At 51.6% G+C, this 25,953-nt stretch overlaps 9 protein-coding genes and 1 non-coding gene across 10 annotated transcripts; 4 read left to right on the forward strand and 6 right to left on the reverse strand.

The window, feature by feature from the left end:
- Positions 1-411: 411 nt before the first annotated feature.
- BCR38DRAFT_222935 (uncharacterized protein) lies at positions 412-5,628 on the forward strand. Its single transcript, XM_040854263.1, has 10 exons — positions 412-1,633; positions 1,792-2,672; positions 2,951-3,051; positions 3,108-3,194; positions 3,310-3,694; positions 3,805-3,875; positions 3,933-4,017; positions 4,082-4,125; positions 4,371-4,528; positions 4,591-5,628. The coding sequence occupies exons 1-10, from the start codon at positions 596-598 to the stop codon at positions 5,386-5,388; spliced, it is 3,648 nt and encodes a 1,215-aa protein (XP_040714820.1). The 5' UTR covers positions 412-595; the 3' UTR covers positions 5,389-5,628.
- A 1,507-nt stretch (positions 5,629-7,135) lies between these two features.
- BCR38DRAFT_344646 (putative multispanning membrane protein) lies at positions 7,136-9,410 on the forward strand (the record flags this gene model as incomplete). Its single annotated transcript, XM_040856116.1, has 2 exons — positions 7,136-7,220; positions 7,300-9,410. 2 exons carry the CDS (start codon positions 7,136-7,138, stop codon positions 9,408-9,410), a joined length of 2,196 nt encoding a protein of 731 aa, XP_040714821.1.
- A 1,106-nt stretch (positions 9,411-10,516) lies between these two features.
- Positions 10,517-11,659, reverse strand: BCR38DRAFT_344602 (mitochondrial carrier domain-containing protein; the record flags this gene model as incomplete). The annotated part of the gene is made up of 2 exons (XM_040856113.1): positions 10,517-11,455; positions 11,531-11,659. The coding sequence occupies 2 exons, from the start codon at positions 11,657-11,659 to the stop codon at positions 10,517-10,519; spliced, it is 1,068 nt and encodes a 355-aa protein (XP_040714822.1).
- Positions 11,660-13,472: 1,813 nt separating this feature from the next.
- BCR38DRAFT_t204 lies at positions 13,473-13,575 on the reverse strand. The gene has a single exon. It is a non-coding gene; the product is annotated as a tRNA-Thr (tRNA).
- A 1,352-nt stretch (positions 13,576-14,927) lies between these two features.
- BCR38DRAFT_410123 (uncharacterized protein) lies at positions 14,928-16,914 on the reverse strand (the record flags this gene model as incomplete). The annotated part of the gene is made up of 3 exons (XM_040858424.1): positions 14,928-15,846; positions 15,901-16,603; positions 16,656-16,914. 3 exons carry the CDS (start codon positions 16,912-16,914, stop codon positions 14,928-14,930), a joined length of 1,881 nt encoding a protein of 626 aa, XP_040714823.1.
- Positions 16,915-17,557: 643 nt separating this feature from the next.
- BCR38DRAFT_345131 (ubiquitin-conjugating enzyme/RWD-like protein) lies at positions 17,558-18,690 on the reverse strand (the record flags this gene model as incomplete). The annotated part of the gene is made up of 4 exons (XM_040856158.1): positions 17,558-17,632; positions 17,686-18,431; positions 18,483-18,577; positions 18,629-18,690. The coding sequence occupies 4 exons, from the start codon at positions 18,688-18,690 to the stop codon at positions 17,558-17,560; spliced, it is 978 nt and encodes a 325-aa protein (XP_040714824.1).
- Positions 18,691-19,672: 982 nt separating this feature from the next.
- On the forward strand, positions 19,673-20,392 carry BCR38DRAFT_458392 (uncharacterized protein; the record flags this gene model as incomplete). Its single annotated transcript, XM_040862155.1, has 2 exons — positions 19,673-19,824; positions 19,885-20,392. The coding sequence occupies 2 exons, from the start codon at positions 19,673-19,675 to the stop codon at positions 20,390-20,392; spliced, it is 660 nt and encodes a 219-aa protein (XP_040714825.1).
- Positions 20,393-20,829: 437 nt separating this feature from the next.
- On the reverse strand, positions 20,830-21,798 carry BCR38DRAFT_485934 (Ribokinase-like protein; the record flags this gene model as incomplete). The annotated part of the gene is made up of 1 exon (XM_040863958.1): positions 20,830-21,798. One exon carries the CDS (start codon positions 21,796-21,798, stop codon positions 20,830-20,832), a length of 969 nt encoding a protein of 322 aa, XP_040714826.1.
- An 843-nt stretch (positions 21,799-22,641) lies between these two features.
- BCR38DRAFT_436070 (uncharacterized protein) lies at positions 22,642-24,135 on the forward strand. Its single transcript, XM_040860430.1, has one exon. It carries the CDS (start codon positions 22,746-22,748, stop codon positions 24,045-24,047), a length of 1,302 nt encoding a protein of 433 aa, XP_040714827.1. The 5' UTR covers positions 22,642-22,745; the 3' UTR covers positions 24,048-24,135.
- Positions 24,136-24,497: 362 nt separating this feature from the next.
- BCR38DRAFT_485936 (uncharacterized protein) lies at positions 24,498-24,875 on the reverse strand (the record flags this gene model as incomplete). Its single annotated transcript, XM_040863959.1, has 1 exon — positions 24,498-24,875. One exon carries the CDS (start codon positions 24,873-24,875, stop codon positions 24,498-24,500), a length of 378 nt encoding a protein of 125 aa, XP_040714828.1.
- Positions 24,876-25,953: the final 1,078 nt, after the last annotated feature.

A 25,953-nucleotide genomic window follows, 5' to 3' on the forward strand; every position in this document is an offset into this window, starting at 1 on the left:
GCTGCTCCAATCTGCGCCTCTGATGTCAAGACGCACAATGCTGGTCGGTTCCAGGTTTTGCCTGTATCTGAAGCTCAGAGCCAATGAATTCCACTTCCACGCGACCAAGAGTACCAATAGACGCTCTGATTGACCCTTGGTCCATAGAAGTTTCCTTCTCGGCTGCCGCTCATACGTGTAGCGTTTTTGTCGGTCTGGCCCGCTCGAATTTCTTTGGGACGATCTAAACTACTACCCTGGACCCTTGATGTAATAATAATCTGCGTCGGTTATCTCTCTGATTCAGTCGCAGAGCTCTACTTCAACTGTTCCATTTTCTACCCCGTGGTTCATACGCATCTACTACTACTACTACTACTTTTACACAGCTACTGTCTATGACAGTGGAAGAAACAAGTATTTCCACGATTATTCTTGATTTTTACAGTGGGAGTCCACGTTGCCACCATGGAATAATACAGTGAATTTGGTGCGAAACCATACTACCTAGCATACCGACTGTGAGGGTCATCAATCTTTGCCATCCTCTCGAATTTCGACGTTTCGATCTCCTCCAACTTCGACTCCCGAACGATTTGACCTTTACGCACGCGATATGTCGGACACGGGCTCGGCGGGGACCGCCTCCAAGAGCCAGGGCATCAACCTGGTTGCTTTCAGCGCTGCGCTGACGACCTCGTTGGTCGTCTTCGGCGTTCAGACGGGGCTCTTTTTGCTGCTCAGGACGAAGCTCGCCAGAATATTCAAACCCAAGACGTACCTCGTACCCGATCGCGAACGAACGGAGCCACCGCCCGACAGCCCGTGGGGCATGGTCCACGCCCTCTGGCGCTTTAAAGATCGTGAAATCATCAAGAAATGCGGTCTGGACTCGTACTTCTTCCTTCGTTACCTACAGACGCTTCTCGTCATCTTTGTTCCTATAGCTCTAATCGTCATTCCTATTCTGATACCACTCAACTTCAATGGAGGCAAGAGCATGGACATCAATTCCAACGCTACCGCCGCCGATGGAAACCTGGAGGACCACCCTACTGGTCTCGATACTTTAGCATGGGGCAACGTGAAACCGGAGCGTGCCCGCAGATATTGGGCACATCTGGTCCTGGCCGTCCTCGTGATTGTATGGGTTTGTGGTGTCTTCTTCTCTGAGTTGCGCATCTACATCAAGGTGCGCCAGGACTATCTCACGACTGCGGAGCACCGACTTCGAGCTTCCGCCACGACGGTCCTGGTCAACGCCGTTCCGGAAAAATGGCTTAGCGAGGAAGCTCTGCGCGGGCTTTTTGACGTATTCCCGGGCGGAATCCGCAACGTGTGGCTCACCAGGGACTTCACCAAGCTATTGGACAAGATCAAGAAGCGGGACGAGGTCCATTTGCAACTGGAGGGCGCCCAAACGGAGCTCATTCGGATGGCCAAGAAAAAGCAATTGAAGAGAAGGGAGGCCGAAGAGAAGGCGGCGCGGAAAGCAGCCAGGGCAAAAGGACCAACCAAGGAGGAGAGAGCTCAGCGTCAACAAGACGAAGACGCTGCGGCGAAGCTGCAGGCAGAGAGCGGCGCTGGTGCCAGCAGTGGGGACAAGCACGAGATCCCTCACGATATCGATGATGGCTTGATGGAGTCACGCGAGGTAAGCATGGAAACGACTACTAAAGCCAGGCGCTCGTTCCATCAGACGGTGGTGCTTATTGCACCGCTCATTCCGTGGATCCGCTCCGTTGTAGCATTGCTCATTTCATACAGAAAATACCCCCATTATCTCGCTCATATCATGCTGACAATCAGCAGATACAGGATACACAAGACAAGGGTTCGTCTTTCGACCTTCCAGCGCTGAGTCATGGCTTCTCGAAGCTCACACACGGTTTGGGAAGAGGCGTAGGGGGGATTACCCAGGGCCTAGGAAAAGGAGTAGGTGCCGTGGGCAAGACTCTAGGTCAGGTGGATGATGAGTTGGAAACGACCAACGGCTTTGTCACTCTTGCTCCAGCAGCCAGAGATCAGCGCCATATTCAATTCTCCGACGAAGATCGGCCTCCTACACGAGGCTCCGACCATCACAGGTTGGTCGGCCACACACAGCCAAATTCGACTGCGACTCGCGTCTCTCACTCTCACCACGACTCTGTCACGTCTCAGTATTCTCTGTCCAACAATGGGGACATTGAGATGAAAAAATATAGCAACACTACTCGCAAGGCTTCCAACCTCGATGCCATGTACATAAACGAGACACCCCGGTGGTACGAATTTTGGAAACCACCACCCGGTGGGTTTGCTTCCCCCCTTCCGCAAGGTCTTGAAGACGAGGAGTTTCCTTTCAAGACCGAAAAGACCGTCTGGCAGAAGATCAAGGGTATCTTTGTCAGTGACGAAGATACTGTCGAGTACCCCCCCGCATTCAACAAGGAGGTGAAGGAAGCCGGCGACGAGGGCGCAGAATGGGAGAAATGGCTGAAGAAGTCGGACCGTCCGACCCACCGACTCGCGATTTTCGAATGGACTCCCGGTTTCCTTCCCGGGCTTCCGCTATTGAACAGGAAAGTCGACACTATATACTGGTGCCGAGAAGAACTGGCTCGGCTGAATCTTGAGATTGAGGAAGATCAAAACCACCCAGAACGATACCCTCTCATGAGATCGGCTTTCGTCCAGTTCAATCACCAAGCGTGAGTATCCATTACCCATCCACGTCCCTGGAAAACGATAAACGAGGTGACAAGTGTCACTTTGCCGTATCCCAAGGCTACCCAAAGGCTATCCCAGAGTCATCAGGGTTACCATCAAGTTGTCCCAGACTGTCCTAGGCGTTGTTCCAGTGAAATTCCATGGGACGAACTCAAGAAAAAAAACCGCCCAAGAGTGACCTGTTTGTCCCGGTGCTAGTACACGGAATACCTTGGATACTGCTGCTGTTCTTAATTGATGCTGATATTGTCGACTTTAGTGCCGCCCACATGGCCTGTCAGAGTGTGACACACCATGTTCCGAGACATATGGCTCCCCGAATGGTGGAGATCTCCCCCAATGATGTTATATGGGACAACAGTATGTGAATCGAGGAGTTGGTGAATGCCCTCAGCTACTAATATGTGTCGTTCCAGTGGCTATAAGCTGGTGGGCTGAATGGATGAGGACCATTGCCGTTGTGGCTATCGTTACCGGCATGATAATTCTTTGGGCCATTCCCGGTGAGTCCCCACCTTCACCTCACCTCTTCAATGTCGTATAACCTTGAAATGATATGCTTCGCAGCTTTTCCCAGGTTGTTCCACAATGGACTCGGCTGTTGCTAACTTCTCCCAGTCGGTTTCACATCAAGTCTGTCCCAAATCACGGATCTTATCGACCAATTCCCATGGCTTGGCTTCCTTGAAGACAACGTCATAGTGCTCAAAGCTGTCCAGGCCCTTGCTGGCGTGTTGCCGGCCATCCTCCTCGCCCTGCTGCTGTGGCTAGTGCCTGTTATTATGGACCTGCTTGCTGGCTTTAAGGGGGCCAAGACAGGTTCCCAGAAAGCAGAGACGGTGCAGATGTTCTACTTCGCTTTCCTCTTCGTCCAAGTGTTTCTTGTTGTCTCCGTAGCGTCCTTCTCCTTCGACACCTTTGATAAGATTTTCAATAATCCGGGCAAGGTTGCGGAGCTGCTGGCGACTAATCTCCCGAAATCGGCCAATTACTTCTTCTCATAGTAAGTGACCTCTTCTGTCCCCCTCTGCCGGGCGTCTTGCTTTTACGTATAAATTGCTCGGAAGATGGCTCGTCAATCCCCTGCTCGAGGCCATTATTGACGGTGTGTAGCATGATACTGCAATCCCTTTCTACAAGTTCGGGTACCCTTTTGCAGATTGGAGCTTTAGTGGGCTGGTATGGTATGTATTGGCTCTCAGAATCCATGAAGAGGACGAAATTGACCTCATTTGTGCTAGTTATTGCCAAAATCACCAACAACACGGCACGCAACAAGTGGAACACCAATACCAAACTCCCAAATGTGAAATGGGGCTCTTACTTGTGAGTGACCCTGGGGATCCAGTCCCCTGCTGCACGCTACTCGAATATTAACACAGCCATTTAGCCCTGTTTATACCAATTTTGCCTGTATTGCTCTTGTTTATTCTGGTTAGTAACCCTTTCTCCCTCTTTGGTGTGGACTAGTTATCTCAGACGTACTTCGCTGGAAGAGTCCGAAACAACATCGACTATCCCAGGGAACTTTTAATGGGATCATACGAGAACTTTTCTTATTCCAAGGAACACCTCCCACTGGGGTAATCCGAAACGTCATGTTACTTCAGCCAACTTCCACTGGAATAATTTCAGCCTCTGGCTATTCCATCATGACATAATGACTAATATTTGACTAGTTGTTGCGCCTCTCATCAGCGTCTTCGCAATCGTCACGTTCAGTCTTCTCTGGATGGCCAACAGGTACAGCATGTTATACGTCAACCGTTTCACCATCGACACAGGCGGCGTTCTGTACCCACGTGCCATCAACCAGACTTTTGCTGGACTCTACGTCGTAAGCAGAACTGAGACCTTAAAGGCATTTGGAGCAGTAATCACTGACATGGAAACTTGCAGATGGAGATTTGCCTGATCGGTCTCTTCTTTATTGTTGAAGCTCAAGCAGACGTCGACACGGGCTTTCCCCAGGCCGTCATCATGATAATCGTGACAGTTTTGACGATTCTGTTCCAAATCATGCTCAACCGGTCATTTGGGCCATTGTTTCGCTACCTGCCCATCACCTTCGAAGACGAGGCAGCGCTGCGTGATGAAGCATTCCAACGAGCCCAAGATCAACGTTTGGGTCTGCTGAATGACGACCACGATGACGATGCATATGACAAGGAAGGCCTTCCAGCTCATCATCCTGGTGGCAGTGGCCCGGCGCCGACAACGGACGGCGTTGGTGGAAAGGCACACCGCGGCAAAAAATTTACCCATTTCAAACCAGTCAAAGGTCTGACGCAGGCTGGCAAGACGATCAAGAACAAGACGTACGGCAAGGCGGAACAAGGCGTGAAGAGCGCGGCCAGATACCGGGAAGAACGGCGGAAGAAGGACCTGGAGTCGCAGCGTGCCATCGGAGACGCTTTGTATGGCGGATTCCATGACGAAATCGAGGACCTCACGCCAGATGAGAGAGACGTACTCGTCCAGCGCGCATTCATGCACTCGGCTCTACGAGCGAGATGTCCGACTGTCTGGATCCCTAGGGATGACATCGGGATCAGCGACGATGAAATTCGGAGAACTAGAGAATTCAGTGACCACATTTGGATTTCGAACGAAGGGACTGCCTTGGACAGCAAAGTCAGGGTCGTCTACGGAAGAGCGCCACCTGACTTCAGCGAGATCGACCTAATCAATCTGTAGTAGGTCGAAAACCTGGGATAACTTCGGAATTATTCCAAACAACAACCGGCAAATTCTCAGTGGGATAATCACGATATACGAAGTTCTTCCAAGCATCGTTCCTCGGTCACCCAACATGCGGGACAGCGGGGCTCAACGCCGTCATTCCAGATAATTCCTCCACCCCCAATCGAAACAACTGGGGGCATAATTAAGTTAATCCAGACATCGTCTCGCAAACCCGCACCGGAATAAGCTGTCATCATAATTAATGGAAAAAACTCATGTGTGTTATGAGTAAGTGGCGTCCGAAACCTCCCCTTCGAGCAACACAAGCAGTCTGCCTTTTCTGTATATATAATGATTGCACGATGGTCGCATGGCGTAGGTTTCTTTTCTTCCTTGCATAGCCATAGAGTATACCCAACGATTGCTTATAGCCAGCTTTTCACTACAGGAAGATAGATAAAACAGTTTGGCAATGTTCACACTGTACTTTTTGGCTAAGAACGAAATATGCATCAAGAGCAACGGGCCCTCTTGCGGAAATAAAAAAAAATAAAAACTATACTGGATAGTCCAAGTTCACTCTATGCGAAGTAAAGTACATATTATCTGATTCATTCACCGGCAAAACGAACTATGATCGTCTGATCATCGTTTAGACTCCACCTTGGTTGTGACTGTTCGTCGGGAATCGGGACTGCCCAGAGTATCTGGACCCTTCGATGTGCAATGCGATAGCAGAGCATCCGCGTCCACGGCGGTTCAGGACTTGTCCCACCTGAGAAATTGGCAATATTTTGTCAACGCTGTGACATTTCAGGGTCTTGAGACCGCAGCGCATTTTAGAGTAGTTTTGTACGATGCGATGGTTAAAGTTCTGCTGCAAGACTCGGAAGAGGACTAAATTTGGCACAGGGCCGCACGTGATCTGCAGGTGCCCTTTGCTCCTGTAATTTCATTGGATCGGGTTCATCTGGACTTCGTGTTACCCCATGCTAGGAGGCGGGACGCCGCCGGCTAGAATTACAATTGTTTCCAAGGACCGTCCTGGCGTTTGCATCCACCGATCGGCATGAAGCCACTTGCTTCTCTTGGCTTCCCCAACCCCAACCATGCTTGATTAACCCGAAGGTGCTGCTCTCCAGTTGACCCATCTGTTCCGAATCTCTTAAAAGAAACAGAGAAGCAGCCGGAATAGGGGACAGGCAGCCACGTCTTTCCGTCCTTCCCTTGCCCAATTTCGTCAATCGCCGACTCTCACTCTGCAGGTTGTAGCACTCGGGTGCTGATACATACGGATAACGCGCGTCCAGCCTCACAGCGATTGGGATCCCCCCTCCCCCCGATTTTCCGTGCCTCCTCCCGTCCGTAGAATCGCGACACAGCAATCCTGCACCAGCACTTGCTCACGTCTTCTGGGTACTCCGTACCGATTACATTCGTTTGAAACCTTGAATCCAAACGCCTTGACGCTCCATCGTCGGCCCCCTTGTCGCTGTTGGGTGGCGCTGCCTAACGCCTCAGCCACGGACGTTCAGGAGATTCGCCAGTGTAAGCTCACACCTCTCATCGATGACCTGGCTTGTCTTTTCGAACTCCAACCTTGGACGAAAACTCTAAGGAACCTCGCAATTCGGTCTCGGTCGGCAGCATTCCCCCCCGGTCGCATATTGTGACCAGTACAACGCGCACTTCATCAGCTCAATCGGTTTGTTTCACGATTTGGTCGGTGTCATAGGGGACACTTGGGAACTCGCTGAAGATGGGCAAATCCGGCACAACCGGCCTGAAATGGCTTCTATCGTCTCTTTTACTCTCTTCTCAGGCACACGGATTCTACATTCCGGGTAAGTTTAGACATCTCGGAGACGCAAGTTTGTATACGTGGGAGTTACCGGGCTAATGCTTGCACCTCGCGCGCTGCAGGTTGGTCTATCAAGAGTTACAAAGACAACGAGCAAATTCCGCTGCTGGTCAACAAGGTCTACTCGGACAATACCCAATTGCAATATGCCTATTACGGTCTGCCCTTCGTCTGCCCTCCGACGGGCAAGAAATCCGCCGGAGGGCTCTTGAGTGGACAGAGCATATCATTGAACCTGGGCGAGGTTCTTCGTGGCGATCGCATCATCACTTCGGATATGGATTTAATCATGGGACAGGACAAGGAATGCAGTTTCCTGTGTAATCAAGAGGTGAATCGGAAGGATCTCCGACGAGCCAAAGAGATGGTCAAAAACGGCTACGTGGTGGAATGGATTGTGGACAATCTTCCCGGAGCCACCAGTTTCGTCACGGTCGACAAATCACGAAAGTACTATGCCGCCGGTTTCAAGCTGGGCTTCACGGATTACTCGTCAAGCACGGGAAAGCCACGGTACTTCCTCAATAACCACCATACAATCGTCGTCCGCTGGCGCAAAGCCCCTGGCCGAGCTGGCGCCAAGGGTGGCAAGGTGGTAGTGGGTTTCGAAGTCTACACGAAGAGCATTGGTCCTAGTAATAAGCGCGAGAACGGCTGCCCCGTGGATCTACATGATGTGGACGAAAATTTCGCACTCTACCTAGCGCCAAACAAGACCACGGACCTCACAATCCAATATCCTCACTCCTCCTACTATCCCGAGGATTTGGAAGAGGTCGATGACGACGACGCCACTCTCACCATCCCATACACCTATTCAGTTTACTTCCGAGAGGACGATTCTATTGAGTGGAGCCGCCGGTGGGATCTGTATTTTGTTAACCAGGAAGAGGGTTCCAAGATTCACTGGTTGGCCATTGTCAACTCTTTGATAATCTGTGGTCTATTGACGGGCATCGTTCTCATGATCCTAGCCAAGACTATCAGAACTGATATCAAGAGTTATAAGGAAGGCATTGTTGAAGATGGAAAGTTGCGAATCAAACGCAAAAGAAAGCCCGGTATCCGCAGTCCCAAGTTCGCCGAGAAGTCCTCAGGCCTTGGCCTTCTGGAGCAGCAGGGCGAGGCTGATAACGATGCCGATACTTCGTCCGACGAGGAGGCTCTTGAGGACGTTACCGGTTGGAAATTGCTTCACGCCGATGTCTTTAGAAAGCCGGAGTATGGCTACCTGCTGGCCCCCTTGGTCGGGTCAGGCATGCAACTATTATTCATGGCTTTTGGCCTGGTTCTTCTTAGCGCCATTGGCATTTTGAACCCCAGCTTCCGTGGCGGTTTCATCAGTGCCGGCGTCGGACTTTTCGTCTTCGCCGGCCTCTTCTCTGGCTACTTCTCGGCGAGGGTATACAAGACGTTTGATGGACAGGACTTCCGCAAGAACGCTTTCCTCACCGCGGCCCTCTTCCCTGGTCTCATGTTCGGTCTGATCTTCATTCTCAACCTCTTTGTCTGGGCACAAGCTTCCAGCACAGCCATTCCATTTGGCACGTTGATCGGCATAGTTCTGCTCTGGCTGTGCATCCAGGTTCCCCTAGTGTACATTGGTTCCTGGTATGGCTTTGTGAAAACCGGCATTTGGGAAGACCCCACCAAAACCAGTAACGTTCCCCGACAGGTTCCGCGGCAAGCGTGGTACATCCAGAGCCTGCAGTCGATCCTGCTCGCTGGGCTCATCCCCTTTGCCGTCATCTTCATCGAGCTCTTATTCGTCTTCCAGTCGGTGTGGCAAGACAAGAGCGGATACTACTACGTTTTCGGATTCTTGGCCGTGGTGTCGGTCATCCTTATATTAACCATTGCCGAGGTCACCGTCGTGACTGTCTACATCCAGCTCTGCTCCGAGAACTACCACTGGTGGTGGCAGTCCTTCTTCGTTGGCGGCGGCAGCGCCGTCTGGGTTTTTCTCTATTGTGTTTGGTACTACTTTGTGAAACTGCACATATCCGGGTTCGTGAGCTCGATGCTCTTCTTCAGCTACAGCTTCATGGCGTGTTGTGTATATGGGCTTTTGACGGGCACCGTGGGGTTTTTGACGGCGTATGCTTTTGTTAGGAGGATATATGGGTACGTTTATTGTCTTTCCTTCATCACATATCTTTCTCGTGAGTTTTGACTAACGGGGGTTGGAATGTAGTGCTATCAAGGCAGACTAATGATACTTGGCTGGGAACGGGGGACATGACCTAATGGATCGAAACGGATGGACGGACGGCATCTGCCTTGGCAAAGTTTTTCGGACGCATATTCCCCTGGCGTAATATTTGGTAGGAATCCTGAGAGGCGTTGGGAGGAATCGTCCCAGTTTGGAATTCAAATAGAACAAATTAACAAACAGAACTATGTGGTGCAGCCCGCAGTAGTTCATCACATAATGCCTATAGCTTGCAGTTGAATATACAGACAATTTTATTTTGTCAGAACGACGTTCTACTACCGCATTTATGATTAGCTTTGGGTGATTTGCTCGCAGAGAATAGAATGCTACTGCACACCACATCTCGGTTGGGTAAATCAGGGATGACCATCAGACTGCGAGCTGTGCTCACGACGTTTCTGGTCTTTCAATCGGCCAAATAGCGGTGGAGAGAACTAACACAGTAAGTGAACATAACATGTGAGAGGGGAACGGATGACTTTTGCAACCGAATTACTAGCTGCTTGCTCATGCTCATGCTCATGCTCATGCTCGGATACTGAGTGACCGAAGGCAGTAAGTTTGCGGTCAGAGTGATAATTAGTACGGAGAGGGAACGCTGCTCGTCCCGTAGACGAAGAACATAATTTGCAGTGGCTCGATGATAAAAATGGATTTGGGACGAAAATAACTTACAAGGAATATTCCGTCGCAGCAGTATGGATCTGTTTGAACTGGATGGTTGTGGATAAGTTGAGTGAGTCAGTGGGACTGGAGAGCACGATAGTTGCGGGTGAAGGTGAGTAAGCGACCTGCGATGCTATGAGTTGTCCTCAATTTGGTATGAGTAGACTGACTGTAAGATTTGCACATCTTATGGCCCATGAGACAGTCAACTTAATTGTTTTCGCTTAATGTGACAAGAGTATAGGTAGCCTACATATTTGGCCAACGTGGACGATGATCATGACAATAGTGCTGTACAATCCCTCTCCCCCAAATCCCTGATGCTGTTTTACCCAAGGTATACCAAAAAAACGCCTTACTCCACATTCTTTCCCCTCCATCTAGTATGTGTTCCATGTCTATATACCGAACAATGTCTTCATCCTCTCATAAGTATAGAAACTCACGGCCACCATGGGCACCACCTTCACGTAGCCTATGGTCAGCCCGACGAAGAAGCCCGGGATGCCACGCTCCTTGAAGATCAAACCGACCGTCTCTCCTATGCGCAGGCGGTGTCCGTCCCCAACGGCGCCGCCGACTTGCATTCGCCGCCTGATGACTTCGAGGGGGTACGAGACCGTCTGGGACACGGCGCCGGAAATGCCTCCTGCCACGAGCTCGGCCCATGCTTTCAGCGGTGCTGGCTTGTCAGGAGGTGAGTTGGCAGGTTTGGGGAGAGTGGTGTATTTCCGGATCGAAGGCCCTCGGAACAAGTCACCCGCCGTGTCGTGTGTGAGGAACGACATGCCCGCATATGGCACCATGCCCAGCAGCGTCGTCGAGAAGCCTCTATAAAAATTGACCAGGCCAGACCGCGGTACCACGGCTTCCACCGTCGTCGTCGCCGCCGCCGCCGCCGTGTGTGGTTGCGGTTTCGGCAAGGGGTGTTCGCCGTAGATCTTCTTGCATATGTCTGCGAGCGACGAGCTCCTATGCTTTGTCTCGAACGCCAGACGCACGCGGATGACTTCGAGCGGGTACGTAAAAAAGACGGACGTGACGCCGGCTTGCGCGCCGGCTGAGAAGCGCCGGATCCACGTTTCGTGGTGTTGTTTGGAGCCAATCAGCAGGGCGCGGTATTGCTCGTACGCCACGAACTTGATGGCGGCGTAGGGGTAAATCTTGAGGAGTGTCGCGGAGTGTCCCCGGAAGAGGCCCATTACGCCGTCCCGGCCGTAGATGTCGTGCATGGCCCGCGCGACGCCCACCCATGAGCCTTGATATTTGGCGAATTGCGGGTTGCTGGTTTGGAAAAGAATCTTGACGCGGTCGAGTGGCGCAACGGTGGTCTTGGCCTATATGCACATATCTTGTCAGTATTGGTTGTGTGTATGTAAATAGCGAGAGAGTGGGATACAAAATTAACGTACAGCACACCCTGCAAGACCACCCGCAACAAAGGAGCGCCAGATATAATCGAAACTGTGCTTGTCGGGCTGTTTCTTCGCCCTTGCTACCGGCGCATCCTCTTCAGTAACGCTCGACTCTGTCCCTGCCATGTTGCTGCCGCCTTCAGCGGCACTTCCAGCCTTCTTGACGACAGCGCCACCATCCATCCTGCCGTCGATGCTGTTCGCGTGACCTTCTCGTGGAGAGAATATCTCAGACACGGAGGCATGATGTGTGGTGTCGAGCGTCGATGGCATTCCCTCTTCTGACACAAAATGACTCGCAAGTCACTTGTGTGGCCGGGGTGGGTTGTGATCTGATCTTTAACTACCGTCCGTCATCGCCTTGGCCAGATTGGAAATCGCGACGCACCTGTTGGTGCTTTGTGTGGTATTCATCGGTAATGGCCCCGGCAATATCTGAGGAGCGATTTTATGGAGCACTACCCTAGGCCGGGCCAGGGTTCAACTTCGCTGCAAATTGGAGAAACCGTGCCTTACTTCGTTGATTATCATGGCGTAGGAACACGGCGGAATAATGGGCAACAATGGATTGCTAGCCGAGGCTTGCCGAGCTGACTTAAAGCCCGCTCAAGCCGCTCGTTGAAATTGCCCCCCTTTAACACAACCACCTTCAATTTCTTCACAACCGCATCTTACGAGGCAATGGAAGCAGACAAGGCCCCTACTGGTTTGAGCAGCATATTGCGCGCGCTATTTCATTAGCTAACAAAGCCAATGCACAAGTCGCTGCGGCCGTACGCTGCGCTATCCACCCTCCGAACCTCTCGCCGTACCTCAACGGCGCCGTATTACTGCAGCGATTAATACTAGATAGAGCAAGAGCGTGCTATAGTCCAGTGGATATGAGCTATATGGCCGTGCCCCCCTGAAGCGCTATGTAGCCGTAATCGCCACCGCGGTTCTTAAGGCTTGAGGGAAGCACATACCAATTAGATAGTTAGTACCTGTTGGATTCGTGGCTAGGCTACGGTGCTATAATAGCATGAGTACGGCTCTTAAACAACTACATACATAGATCAGTAGTCATATCGAGCGTCGGATACTTACAAACAGGCGTTCCGATAACAATGATAATTTGATGTATAAGTAATAAGGAGAAAACTTAGTAGTTAATGAGGGATTCAATCCTCTATTCATGACTCTGGCGATCCTGTCTTGATTGTTATGTGTCTCTGCTGTTCTATGTAGCTATTTTATCTACGGGGAAGGGTTTGACCCCTTGGCGCGCGCTCAATCCCACAGTTAATAAGTAAATAATATTAAATACGCCGTAGGTGTTAACCCTCGGTACCTCTACAAGTACTCCCTTAAGGGGCTATAGATGATATAGCGGGCCCTTAAGCCGCGTCGGGCGGTTATACAGGTAAACTTGTAGCCAAACGACTACTAAACCTCCTGTCCCTCCCTAAGTCTGTGCTACAACCCCTGCCTGAACTACCGATAAGTGTGGTAATGTGGCACTTAAATTCGTCCTCAGGGGTGGGATGCTGCTGATGTGCAGAAGATGCTCGACTATTTTTTTGTCGCGACAAGTCGTAGTATCTGCTAATTGGGGTTCTCGTCGAGCGTATACATCTCAACCATACGCTCAAGTGGATAGACCGTAACGTGGTCAGACGCTCGCAAGAATCGCGGCGAGAGGGCGTGCTGCGCGCCTTCTATCGTGAGGGGACGGGTTCGCCGACGAGCGTTATCGGAAAGGCGAGGTCCGATAAGGGGTCGGATTAACGATTCGAATTCTGGACCGGCTGTCGAGTTATATTCCGCCGACGTAGTGCTTGACGGTCGACTGGCTAGGATGCTCGTAATCCTAAACTGCACCAATCTCCCTATTATCGCTAGGTAGGCGAAGTCAACAAGGTGGGCAGCGCGCCGTAAGGGTTGACTAAACCCCCTTGTGTGTCAGCTGCGGGATTCGAACCCGCGACTCGTCACCGACCCAAGTGGGCGAGGCTCAAATCGGGACTTATCTACCAGCGAAGTGACCAACTACACCAGCCGACAGTTAATAAGTATAACAGGCCTATTATCAGTATTTCTATGGTCGTTACAGTAGTGCATTTGTTTCTACGGGTATCCGGGCCACAATCCGGGCTCCTTCTGTGCTGAAACGCGGGGGATAACCTGTATAGGGACTGTGTACATTCACTCAGAGCTATTATCTAGCTTCAATTGATCCATCCTCCCAAATGTACTGTACGAAGTGATCGGAAGCTCACAGCTGTTAATTCTTTCTTATAGTGTAGCTTCTATAAACTATAGTACTTTATATAAGGATAATAATAAGCCTAGTCATGTCCTACTATAGCTTTTTATACTTTAACCGATCGTCTCCGATAATAATAATATTATTATTATTATTATTAAATACGCCGTAGGCTCGAAGCCCCCGGTACCTCTGCTAGTACTCCCGTATGTCAAACCGTGCCCTAATGGCTGGACTAAATACATACGCTGCGTCGTCGGTTCGCCCTATTGGCGACTGCGTTGCGTTCACTACCATACTACGTTGGTATACTAGGTTAGATGGCGCTTAGAGACTATCTTCGGAAATTCACTAGAAGGCGCTATCTAGGTGTATTCTTAAGGTTGCATAACACCTCCTGTGTCTTAAATAAGTCGTAGGCCTGGGGTTTGAGGCAGCTATATCCCGTTCCTCCAATTATAATGAAGTTAACGAAGAGGTAAGTCCAAGGTTGTTCGATCCTTAAGGTTGGTATGCAGATCTTCGTGTTCTGAAATATTCTTCTCAGAGCGCTCTCGATCCATCGCGCCGGGTATAAACCACTAAGCTGGAGAAGATGTGTATAATTTGGTGCGATGAATAAGATTAACAATGCAGGGGCAAGGGTACAGAACGCTTCTTCCGCTAATATCTCTAACCTGAGGATACAGTTCGCCGCTAATACAGCGGATGTTGATATTGATAGCCGTCTCGCTTCAAAAGTGTAGTACCTTGTTTATAGTCACCGTTTCACTTGGTTATTTTTACTATGGCTGTAATTGGGCGGAACGACCTAGCTCAGCCAGACCCCATATGTCTAACATATCATTATCTAACGCAAAAGCTGTTTGGCAAGTTCCGCTCTTGCAGCACGCTGTACCACTCAAACATAGTTAAAGCAGTCGATTGGAATACTCGAATACTCAATGCACTCTCCATTCAGAAGTCTGTGTGGCAGTCGATGTTCAGATTTTCAATCAACAACTTTATTCCTATTGTTCTCCTACTCCCTCAATACTCCCTCAATATGTAGATCCACGGATAACCACCACCAAAGCCACGGTCCTGTATCTGCCTGCTCGGAGTCAATTGACCAAACAAGCAGCGACTCATACTTTCCATACACAGCCATCACCACCATTGGTTGAGACTCCACCGCCCTTCTCTCTTATTTCCATTGGATGCCATGCTGTTGCTTTCCTCGCTATTGGTCGTTTCTCTCTTGTCATCCAAGCCCAGATCGACCGGAGACGGGACCAGGCTCCGAAGGCTGTCAGCACCTATCGATCTCTTATTATGAAGTGCCATTTCTCGAATCAAATCTCGTTGCCGCTCAACGTCCGATTTCAAATCAGTCCTCTGAGGACTAAGCATTGATGAGTCTGTGGAGGATCCAGGAATCCGGTTGACCCTACTGACGAAGTATGCTGGGCGGCTTCCAGACGAGGTCCGTCTCATTTGTGTCCAGATCTTCCTTGCTGGGTCCATGTCAGTCCCCAGATCTGTCGAGGCCTTTCTGAGGCTCGTCTTCCTCCTTGGTACGATTAGTGGTGGTGCAGTCCCTGTGCGATCGGGCGGTTTGATAGTGTCCTCGCTTCTGTCAACCTTGCGGTTTATAGCATTGGCTACCTTTCGAGGGGTTGACCACGTCGTCACAATCCTGTACATGGTGTCGTTGGCGCGGATCGGACCCCAGTGAGAAGCAATAATAGCGAATAAAGAATTCGACACTGGCGATGGTGTCGGACGTGGAGACCATTCCGATGCTGGATTGTGCCGTTTGATCACACCGATTGATGTTGTCTCTAGTCGTGTTTGACATGTTGAACCGCTCTCTTGCGAAGACGTGTTCTTGAATGCCGGAAACCCAGAGTGGCAGTATGACACACGAACTTTCATATACTCCGTTCGGGTACTCCCAAGTTGATATTCGAGGTCAGCAAAGAGATCATCTGACAAACTAGTCGAGCTTTTGTTGGCCTGAGGAGGCTGAGCAGCATTGAGACGGACGTGTGCTAAAGTGAGCAGGCTGGAGCCAGGACTAATGTCCCTGATCACAAGTCAGCATTCGTGTCGCTCGTCGTCTGAGGCTCATCACACCAACCTTGTCGAACCATCATTCACTAAATCGACAATAACACTTTCTGCTCTTGGAAATATCTCTACCGTTACATCATATAGATATCCATATCTTGAGAGTCCTGCTTCACAATGATGAACTGGGAGAAAGCACTGGCCGCTATGGTTGGCGTTTGTGATTCCCCTGGAATGATCAACGGCGTGTGGGCGACAGAGCTGACCAGATATTTCGATTGCTGCCCAGAGTGTGGTCTCACCATCCTCGAGTATCTTCGTCTCAGGCGTAATTGCAATGTGTGGCACCAGTAAGTATGGATCAAGTATAGACCCGTCAGACTCTCGTATCGACGAAAGCGAGTTGCTCGGCAGGCGGTAAGGGTTGGTAGCAAAACCATCAAAACCCAGTGGTAGGAACGGTTCTGGGTCATAAGATCCTGAGGAGGTGCTGCTACTGGTGTAGTCGTAGTCTCCAACGCTGTTTTCTGAAGAAACCGAGTCTGAGCATCGAGGTGACCCGGACAATCCACTCGAGTCACGATCCCGGATGTCATAGTGGCGACAAGTCGCTTTGGAAGTTTTGTTAGACAGGATACGCCCATTGGAGAAAGATCGGAGTCGCGTGAGCAGATTTGGAGTCAGTGTCCGAGGCAAGTTGTAGCTAGATGTCCTTCTCGAGGTCGGTGGCTGACCAGGTTTAGGGGTTGTAATGTCCGCAAAAGGGGTTGCGGCTGCTTCACCAGTCAGTCATGTCTATCGAGATATATGAAGTAGAGAGCTTACCTCTTTCTGGCGTGAAAATCCTTGAGCTGATCGATCCAAAGCTGCCCCCCTCACTGTCTCCACTTCCGTATAGTTGGCTGGTCCTGTTTGCCCGCTTCTTGACAACAGTCAGTTGTCGACTCGAACCTGGTTGCTCGGGTGCGCTCCCGGAGCTCTCGTCAGTCCCCGTGCTGAGACTTCTTTGCGGACTGCCGTTGGCCGTTGCTTTAGCCGAGTTTGTCTTGACGACCTGCAGCGGTGAGGGGTGGTAGGCTTCCATAGTCGACTATTTGAATTCGAGGGGGTGCTGCCAACGGAGACTCCCTGATCTGGCCTATGAAGTGGCTCTTAGCCGTTGAAATGCTACTAAGGGAATCTTGTGAGTACGAGGGCCCAATTGGTTCGTCCTGCGATGGTCGTTTGCAGCCCTTGACCCAGAGTCTTCGAAAACAGGTGGAAAAACTGGGTATCAAGTCGAAGCCCCGAAGGATGGTGAGCACTAAAATCACCACGAGGACGGTCGGAATCAGGGCGACAGCAACAATGATCCCTGGATGCAGTTCGGTATTTGTTGTAGCCATATGTAGGTGCTATTGTTGACTGATTCTTGATCTGTAAGAACGATAGAGCGGATACAAAAATGGGTGGTTTGGGGTTCTCCCGAGGCCAGAATCGCCCGGGTGTCGTCTGAGAGAACTACGACCATGGCAACCCAATGCGCTCTGGAAAGAGCAACCCAAGGAGGTGACGAAATAGACGGCGGAGAAGGGTGAAATAGCGTGGAATAATGTATAGGAGGGGCTCTGTATTCCAGTGTAGCAATCCCGGTATAATCTAGTTATTCTACCTGAATGCGCCATTTATTTTGTTAACAGTTTGCCAACAACTCTTCGACTGGAAAACAGCGATGGAGAGACCGTAACTTAATGCGCAATAGCCCGCAACAGGTTGTCCTTGACGGCTTCGATGTCATCATCTTCCATATTTGAGAAACGAATCTGAGGGAAGAATGAGCGAACAGTCAAATAAGTCAGTTTTTGATGCGACTCACCACATCGTCTCCTCCTCCTCCTCCTGCAGCACCACCATACAACACAGCCTCCGATAGACTGGCAGCAACCCCCTTTTTCACCCGCTCTTCCCAAACACCTTCCCAGTTCCATTCTCCAGGTTTTCTCACCCCAGAAGGCATCCCAGATTCATTCTGTCCTGGAGGTTCCTTCGTGTCTCCCGCATCAGGTGCCTCGGATGCACCTTCAAACACCTTGCCTTGATCTTGACGATGCGTACGCCATGCATGCCATGCCCCCGAATTTCCCGCCGCTTCGACTGGGATGGAGTCCAGCACATTTTCGTCGTCAAATGTGCTGCGAATGTAACGAAGCACCTCAAAGGTGGAGATTTCTTTCGTTTGTGTCTCGGCAAATCCTGGAGAGTTCCCAACTGCAGAACCCTTCGATGTAGGCGTGCCTTTACTACTCACTGATAACCGGGGTTGTCGTGGGGGCGTTTGCACTGGCTGATGCTGTCCACTTGACTGCCTGCTGGTATTCCTGCTACCTCTACCAAACCACTCGGGAAATCCATGGCGAAGAGTAAAGCCACCGGGAGGTAGTCGCTCCTCGTCCGTTGCGCTGACTGTCCCATCGTCCTGGACGTCGGTCGAGTGCATGTAGGTAGTTAAGGGAGTGATGAGAGGATGGAACATATCCGTTGAGAAAGTGACCAAGGGAGGCAGTCTTGGATAGGAGTCAGGGAATGATATTTGGAAGCGCAGAACAGCTGGCGCGTATGGTCCTGACAAATCCATTAGATAGTTTCTGGTGGCACGGTTGGGCAAGTACCCACCATCACGGACGAACAGGACTCCTGACCACAAAGTCGGATCTCCTGGGCTTAGAGTGACGAAGACGCCTTCAGGGCAGACTTGTTTGAGCCCGGCACTACCAGTCTCAGCTCTGACCATTATCCGAGGTATATATGGGGCAACTTACAACTCGACCAGGAGGTGCTGCCTTCTCAGAGCTGGCAGACCGCTCAGCGTTAACGATGCCATGGTGTTTTGATGCAGAACGCCTAGGTCAGTGGGATTGAAGATGTCTACTAATTTTGAGTATTCGAAAATGACCACATGGCGGTAGGTAAATTTAAAGGCAATTAGAGGTGGGTGGTAGGATGTCGGACCCTCAGAAAGTTGAGACACTCGATATGCTGGAATTCAATGCGTCAAGTCGCGTACCTAACCCAGATAGCTCCGGACTGCTAGGCCCAACACGGTGAACTCAAGACCCTTGTCCGACGAGACAGCTTCCGGTCGCCCGCCAAAGCAGTTGACAAAATAGACTGCATATCGAGCAGCCCCCAGGTGTAATAGTCAGGTCAAACCTGATCTACCGCACTGAAATACCGGACGATTCTTTCTCCTTCTACACTATTCCACTCTGTTGTGCCCTTTGTTTTCAATGTTGTGATCTACTTGCCCGTCACTATTTAGAGGCATCAGGTGTTATCAATAGCGGGGTCATGAACAACTGGGCCAGAGCTACTATGGTAGTTCAAGTACTTGTACAGCGATCAACTTGAAATTTCTAATTAGTATCACGAGGGCACCTTGTAACTCCGAAATTTTGGAATTAACACCAAATTATTAGTTATTAAAACTCAAGGTCTCATTAGGCGTTCAGTTTATTAAAGGTGCATGTAGCTAGCTCTTGCTGTATCGGGCTTGTTCAGTACCTCTACCACTGGACTGCCGTGACTTACATCCGGAACCGGCCATATGACGCAGAAAATCAGCCTTCCACATCTGGCAGTTTTCATCCATCGACCACGCTGCCTCCACTGCGCAAACTTCCAGCACTTGCGGCGCAGTCCATCTTATATATAGGTTGCAAGTCTAGTACCTACAAGAGTCTTACCCCTGCTCATCACAGGCAAGAACCTCATTTTCTTCACTTGCGAGCTCGAACCCCGCATCACCCCACTGCGATCATCTTCACTCGGAAGGAACCCGAAAGCTCAACACTAGAACGTGCAACATGGCGGGCAAAAAGGGAGAGAACACCAAGAAGGCATCGGGGAACGCCAAAAAGGCCGAAGCCGCTGCCCAAAAGGCTGCCGTTGAGGACGCCAAGAAGGCAGCATCAGAGGATGCTGAGTGGTCCAAGGGCTCCAAGAGCAACGCGAAGAAGTGAGTTCTTATTTGCGCAGCTACCACCCTCGAGCAAACGGTACTGACAAACATCCATAGGGAAGCCGAAGCAGCCAAAAAGGCGGAACAAGCCCGGAAGAAAGCCGAACGCGAAGCCGCCCTAGCCGAAGAGGAGAAGAGTCTGCCGAGTCGTAACGCGCCCAAGAACGCGAAGAGCGCGCAGAAGAAGACGTCCGGGAGGGGCACCCTCGATCTCTCGCAGCTCGACGAATCGCTCCCTGCTCTTAATGCATCGGGTATCGACAACGCGCTCGACGCCCTGGGCGTGGCGGGCAATTCACAGGACAAGGTCGAGAAGCACCCCGAGCGGAGATTTAAGGCTGCATATGCTGCGTTTGAAGAGAGACGGCTGGATGAGATGGACACGGATGGCAGTGGTGCTGGGTTGAGGCTGAATCAGAGGAAGGAGAGGATTAGGAAGGAGTTCGAGAAGTCGCCGGAGAATCCGTTCAACCAGGTTGCGGCAACGTATAATGCTTCGAAGGAGGAGGTGGCTGAGCTCCGGGCTCAGGAGAAGGCTAAGATCGAGGGAAGGCTTGGCAGGTAGACATGATGCCTTGTCGTTTTTTGGACTCCGTGAAGGTTGGACAGGTTCGGTTTGAAAGGCACGAACTGGTGCTCGGGGTCGTCATCAACATGCTTAGATGCACTGTCGAGGTTCTTCTTGAGGGACGAGAATCCAAAGGCTGAGCCTGTCAGTTGCTCGATAGAAAAAAAGTTTATACAACGTTTTCTGGACATCGCGGGCCGCCGCAGATAACAGTCTCGATCGATCCAGAGCACGCAGATATAGGACCGCGGCTTTCGTGATAGTTATCCCGGGGTCTGCATATTGAGGGGTACGAGAGTACCATTCATGGCGCCATTGGTAGTAGATGGCTACGATTCTACTTTCTCTTTTGGGTATATTAGGTCCAACCATTGGATCACTTGTCACACCTTTCGCCGGTCACAATCCTCTTCGTCAGCCACTTTTTATCCCCATCACAACTCGTCTCGCCATGGTATGGAATCTTGAGCACCAAGCTTCTCCACCGTCTTCGCAGCAGCCTTGTTGGACCTCTGCACCGCACCCGCAATATTAAACGCCGCCTTTGCCGATACAAACTCCAGCGCATACGACCCAACAAACGTGTCACCAGCCGCAGTTGTGTCGACAACCTTCGCCTTCTCAGGCGGCACGAGTCCTTGTTTCCCCATGTTATTCATGTAGAACACACCCCTGCCCCCCAACGTCACGATCACATTGTGCACCCCCTTGGCCAAGAATCCCTTCGCCACAGCCACCAACCCAGCCTCGCTCTCCAGCTCCTCCTCCTTGACGCCGCCCAGCGTCGCCGCTTCCGTCTCATTGACCACTAGATGCGCCAGCCCCTCGTAGGCAGAATCGGGTAACATTACCGCTGGCGCCGGGTTAAGCAGCACTGCAACCCCAGCCTCCCGCGCCGCCCGCAATGCCTGCAACACCGTCTCGAGCGGGATCTCGAGCTGCATAATTAGCAAATCCGGCTTTGGCCCCGGCAGTGTCGCAAATTGCTCGGGAAGAAGCGAGTGGTTCGCCTCAGGGGATAGGATGATGCGGTTCTGTCCCGTTGGCTCGTCGACGACGATCAGAGCAATGCCCGTCTTGGACCCTACTTCCTCTCGCACCAACACGCCCGAAGCGTCGACCCCGTGTGCGGTTAGGTTGGACCGTAAAAGAGAGCCGTACGTATCGCTGCCTACGGCGCCGACCATGCGTATGTGTGCGGTTTCCGACTGGTGGACATGGTCGCGGGACCGGGATAGCTTGGCGCAGGCGACGGCTTGGTTGGCACCTTTGCCGCCGGGGGAGACGGCGAAGGAGGTTGCTGTCAGCGTCTCGCCTGGTAGCGGATGGTGGGGGACGTAGGAGACTAGGTCGATGTTGAGGGAGCCGAGAACGGTGATGAGGGGTGCTTCAGGGGCTGCCATTGTGATATGCGTAGGGTATGACGTGCTTTCTATGGTACATAAGGCTAACGGGAAGTCAAGGGTCCGTGGTCATGTAGTTGGATCAGATGTAAGCGGTCTGCAAAACAGGGTGACGATTACGAGAGCCGGTAGTGTGACAACTTACTATTAGCTCTGGTCATTTCGACCCCAACGCGCCCTCGGAAAGAAACCGACTCATTGCCCTGGTGGAACAACGCTGCTGATTGCCCCGCCTCCAGAGCATACTTAGTATTACCCCGCGGGCCCCGCCACTGCTCGGTTTCCAAAACAATGGCCGAAACGGACAGAAGCCTTTTGCCATTCTCTGGGGCAATCCACAGGGGTATTATTCCCTCTTCGCAGTCGTTGAAATTATAACCCGGTCAAGAGCGTGACAGAACAAATGGCGCAACGGAATAATACAGGAAGCCCGATCTTCCAGCGTAATGCTTGACATATCGTGGCTATTCCACCTGAATGCGCCGTAACAGCTTGTCGTCGTTAAAATGATTTCCCGGTGCTATGGTTAGGAGGTCGAGAATGCTGGGGAAAGCGTCGATATTTGGAGCTATTCGTTCCAGTCAACGAGCGAGGCTACTGCCGATGCGACAGTCTGGGAATATCCTCGACCCCTACCCACTCACACCTCAGCCGTAACCCCACACCGGATGCCATTGATGCGTTGCCATGTGCCGTATCAATTGGAAAGAGGATATATGATGGCATAGGTCCCCTCAGCTGGTGATGACTCTAAGAACGAAGCTGTCTCCTCCGTATATCGAAATCATTAACAACGGACAATCTTTATCCCCAGCTGAAAAAATGGCAGACGTCAAGGAGTTGAGGATATCCATCATAGGCGCCGGTAAGCCAGCCATATTTCAATTCCACTCTGACTGATTATGACAGCGAAACTGGAGAGCTAACAATCGGTCTCCTAATCAGGCATGGGCGGCCTCGCATGCGCGCTCGCCTTCGGCAAGAAGGGCTTCAAGAACATCAACGTATACGAGAGCGCGGCGGACTTGGGGTTCGTCGGGGCAGGGATTCAAATCGCGCCGAACCTGGTGCGGGTGCTGGACCGGCTCGACTGCTGGAAGGGCTCCGTCATCGAGCGAGACGCGACCAACGTCCAGTCGGCCAGCATCCGCGACGGCGCCACCGACCAGGAGCTCGCCCATGTCGACATGCCTGACATCGAGCAGAAGTACGGCTTCCCCCACTGCACGGGGCACCGCGCCTCCCTGGCCGGTGGGCTGTACGATGCCTGCAAGAAATTAGACAGCGTCAGGTTTAATTTCGGCGTCACCTTTGCGGGCGTTGAAGAGTTCGGCCAGTCGGGAAAGGTCAAGTTCTCGCTCCAGCCGCGGCAGGGCGACCCATACACGGTGGAAACCGATATCCTCCTCGGTGCCGACGGCATCAAATCCGCCACGCGCTACTCAATGCTGAAAGCGCTCAAGCTCGACGCCGAAGTGGAAGACACAGGCCAAGCCGCCTACCGCATCATGCTAACGCGGGAAGAAATGTCCCCTTATCCCGACCTCCTCGCGCTCCTCGACGACAACGGTGTGAAGCGGTGGATCGGCGAGAAGCGCCACATCATCGCGTATCCCATCAGCAGTCACAACATCTACAATCTGTCGACGTGCCAGCCCGACGAGAACTTCGCCTCGGCGCCCAGCGCTATGTACACCACCAAAGGGAGCAAGGTTGTCATGAAGCAGGTGTACGCCGACTTCGCGCCCATTGTGCAGACCATGCTAGACCTTGTCCCCGAGGGCGAGGTCTGCGAGTGGCGGCTGCGCAGCCACAAGGAGTTGCCTACCTGGACGCACGGCCGCGTCGCTCTGGTGGGGGATGCGTGTCATCCGACACTGCCGCATCTGAACCAGGGCGCTGCTATGGCTATTGAGGACGGGGCCACGCTGGCTGAAGTGATCACCCGTGTGCCCGGCGGGGGTTCCGACCCCGAGGCCGTGACCAAGGCGTTGAAGGTGTACGAGTTGTTGCGGAAACCCAGGACGACAACGCTGGTAGACCTGGCGGCGTTTTCGGGGAGGACGCTGCATCTAGGTGAGGGCAAGGCGAAGGAGGAGCGCGATAGGCAGTTTGCGGCAGCTAAGGAGAAGGGGCAGCCTGTGCCGGATAAGTGGGCGAGTCCTGATGTGCAGAAGATGATTTATGAATATGATTGCTTGAAGGACGCGGCTGAGAGATTTGATGAGTTGTATGCGGGTCTTACATAGCGGGTGGATTGGGTTACTAGTGAAACATTGTTGATCACGAGGACTCATACAGTTATTAGTATTCAAACGGTACTTTGACACAGTGTATTGCTCAACTGGTTCGTCGTCCCGTAAAGTCCATGTCATGTGAACAAAGGAGAACGGTACTGATATAAGAGTAAGTTAACTATAGTACATACTAATCCTACACGCCAGGTGGTCGAGCCAACGTTCCAGACGGGCGACAAAAGAATCCCAGGCGCCGCCGAGTCCAATGAAGCTTTCGGTGATAGTGTTCGCCTCGGTGCTTTTCCAACCCTGGACAAATGTATGCAGCGATATTATGCCAACTTGTCCCTCCAACATCTATCTCCTCTTCCCTCATCCGCTTGACAAGACGCAGCGAACTTCCTCCCTATCGTATATCCTAAGCCTGCGACTTTTACGCCTCCAAACACACCTCAACATCCGTTAAAACAACAAACAATCCAAACAACAGCAACACGCCAAACTTGCCAGTAGCGCCTCGGTAAACCCGGGCCCCGATCTCCGATCTTGATAGTATCCGCCCTGGGGCTGGCCGTAGTATCCCTGCTGCGGTCCGTACGGTCCCGGCTGGTTATAGAATCCGCCTTGTTGTTGTTGCGGTGAGTAGGGGTATCCGCCTTGTGGTGGCTGTTGTTGGTAGTACCCCATGTTCGGATTCGGTTGGTAATAGCCTCCGTCTTGAGGTGGTGGGGTACCGTACTGCTGGGGTTGCGGCTGGCCGTACGAGACGCCTTGGTAGGCGGCTTGTGGCGGTTGGGGACCGCTCGTGTAGGCGGGGGGTTCGTCGGCTTTGCCTGCCATTCTGATGCAGGTTCTGAGGAACTTCGACGGTGTGTGGTTTATAGGCGAAGCTGCGTGATGAAGAACCGACAGGTGTTGTAGGATCGTGAGGGAGCGCAAATGGCGATTGTCGAGGTGCGAAGATGGAAGACGCGAAGTAGATCGCTGGATGGACGGCCTCTTCGGATTACCGGCGCAAAGAGAGGGGGTGTCAGCAGTACAGCTCCGAGTTTACGAGACAAATGAATGGTGCGAAGTAAAAGCCAGAACGTGCGACGGTCGTGGCGGAAGACTACTGCTGTGAAGGCTTGCTAAGCTTCAGGCTGGCCAAGAAGCCAATAGTTTGAGTGTGGAAGCTTGGTACGTTACTCTAGAAGGAAATAGGGGAGGCGCTCGCTTGGCGAAAAACGAAATATAGGAACAAGAAACGGCCTCTACCAACGACCTAACGAAGATCAAAGACGTATCGATATCTGGCCAGATGGATACTTCATCCGCGTTCCCGTGGCCTTCATGTGTCAGGATCAACTCTAAGCCAGTCGCAAACCATTTGTGTCTCAAGATGCGCGAGCCAACGAGATGATGCGAACGTTTCCGCCACATCATCAATGTGGCTTGCACTGCCTCACTCGGCTGCAGATTGTCAGCCAATCGTCCAAGTCAAATCCCGTTGCCGGCTCCGAAACCCTCAACCATTGTTCGTTCGCTCAAGGCTGGCTCTGAGCAACCAGCGATAAGACCTTATAGTCGACAACGTCTAACTTAAGCATAAGCAAACGATTTCTTCCAAATCACCTCTAGTAGTTCCTTTTCTTCTGCTTCGATGGTTGATCAATTTTCAAAGCAACACCAGCTTTATTCAATGGGTATAGTTTGGCATCATCAATGTATTATTGTCTATTTAAGTACTGAGGACATCCGTCATACAGAGCTCTGTTACTCGGTACAAAGCCATAGTTATTGCTCCCAGGTAACCAGCACGTGTAGTTCATGTTATACTTTTTCATGTCGCGGGGTTATCGGGTTTTTCTAGTGTGTTCCATTTCGTTATGCTGTTTATTGTTACGCTGTTCTCCACTGCCCTCCGGCAGTTATTAGA

Source organism: Pseudomassariella vexata (assembly GCF_002105095.1).
Source record: "Pseudomassariella vexata strain CBS 129021 chromosome Unknown BCR38scaffold_8, whole genome shotgun sequence".
NCBI classification, from domain to species: domain Eukaryota; kingdom Fungi; phylum Ascomycota; class Sordariomycetes; order Amphisphaeriales; family Pseudomassariaceae; genus Pseudomassariella; species Pseudomassariella vexata.

Coding starts and splice junctions, on each gene's coding strand:
- BCR38DRAFT_222935 (XM_040854263.1), top strand. CDS start 596: ATGTCGGACACGGGCTCGGCGGGGACCGCCTCCAAGAGCCAGGGCATC. Junction 1,634..1,791: donor GCTTGATGGAGTCACGCGAG/GTAAGCATGGAA, acceptor GACAATCAGCAG/ATACAGGATACACAAGACAA. Junction 3,876..3,932: donor AGCTTTAGTGGGCTGGTATG/GTATGTATTGGC, acceptor CATTTGTGCTAG/TTATTGCCAAAATCACCAAC.
- BCR38DRAFT_436070 (XM_040860430.1), top strand. CDS start 22,746: ATGGGCGGCCTCGCATGCGCGCTCGCCTTCGGCAAGAAGGGCTTCAAG.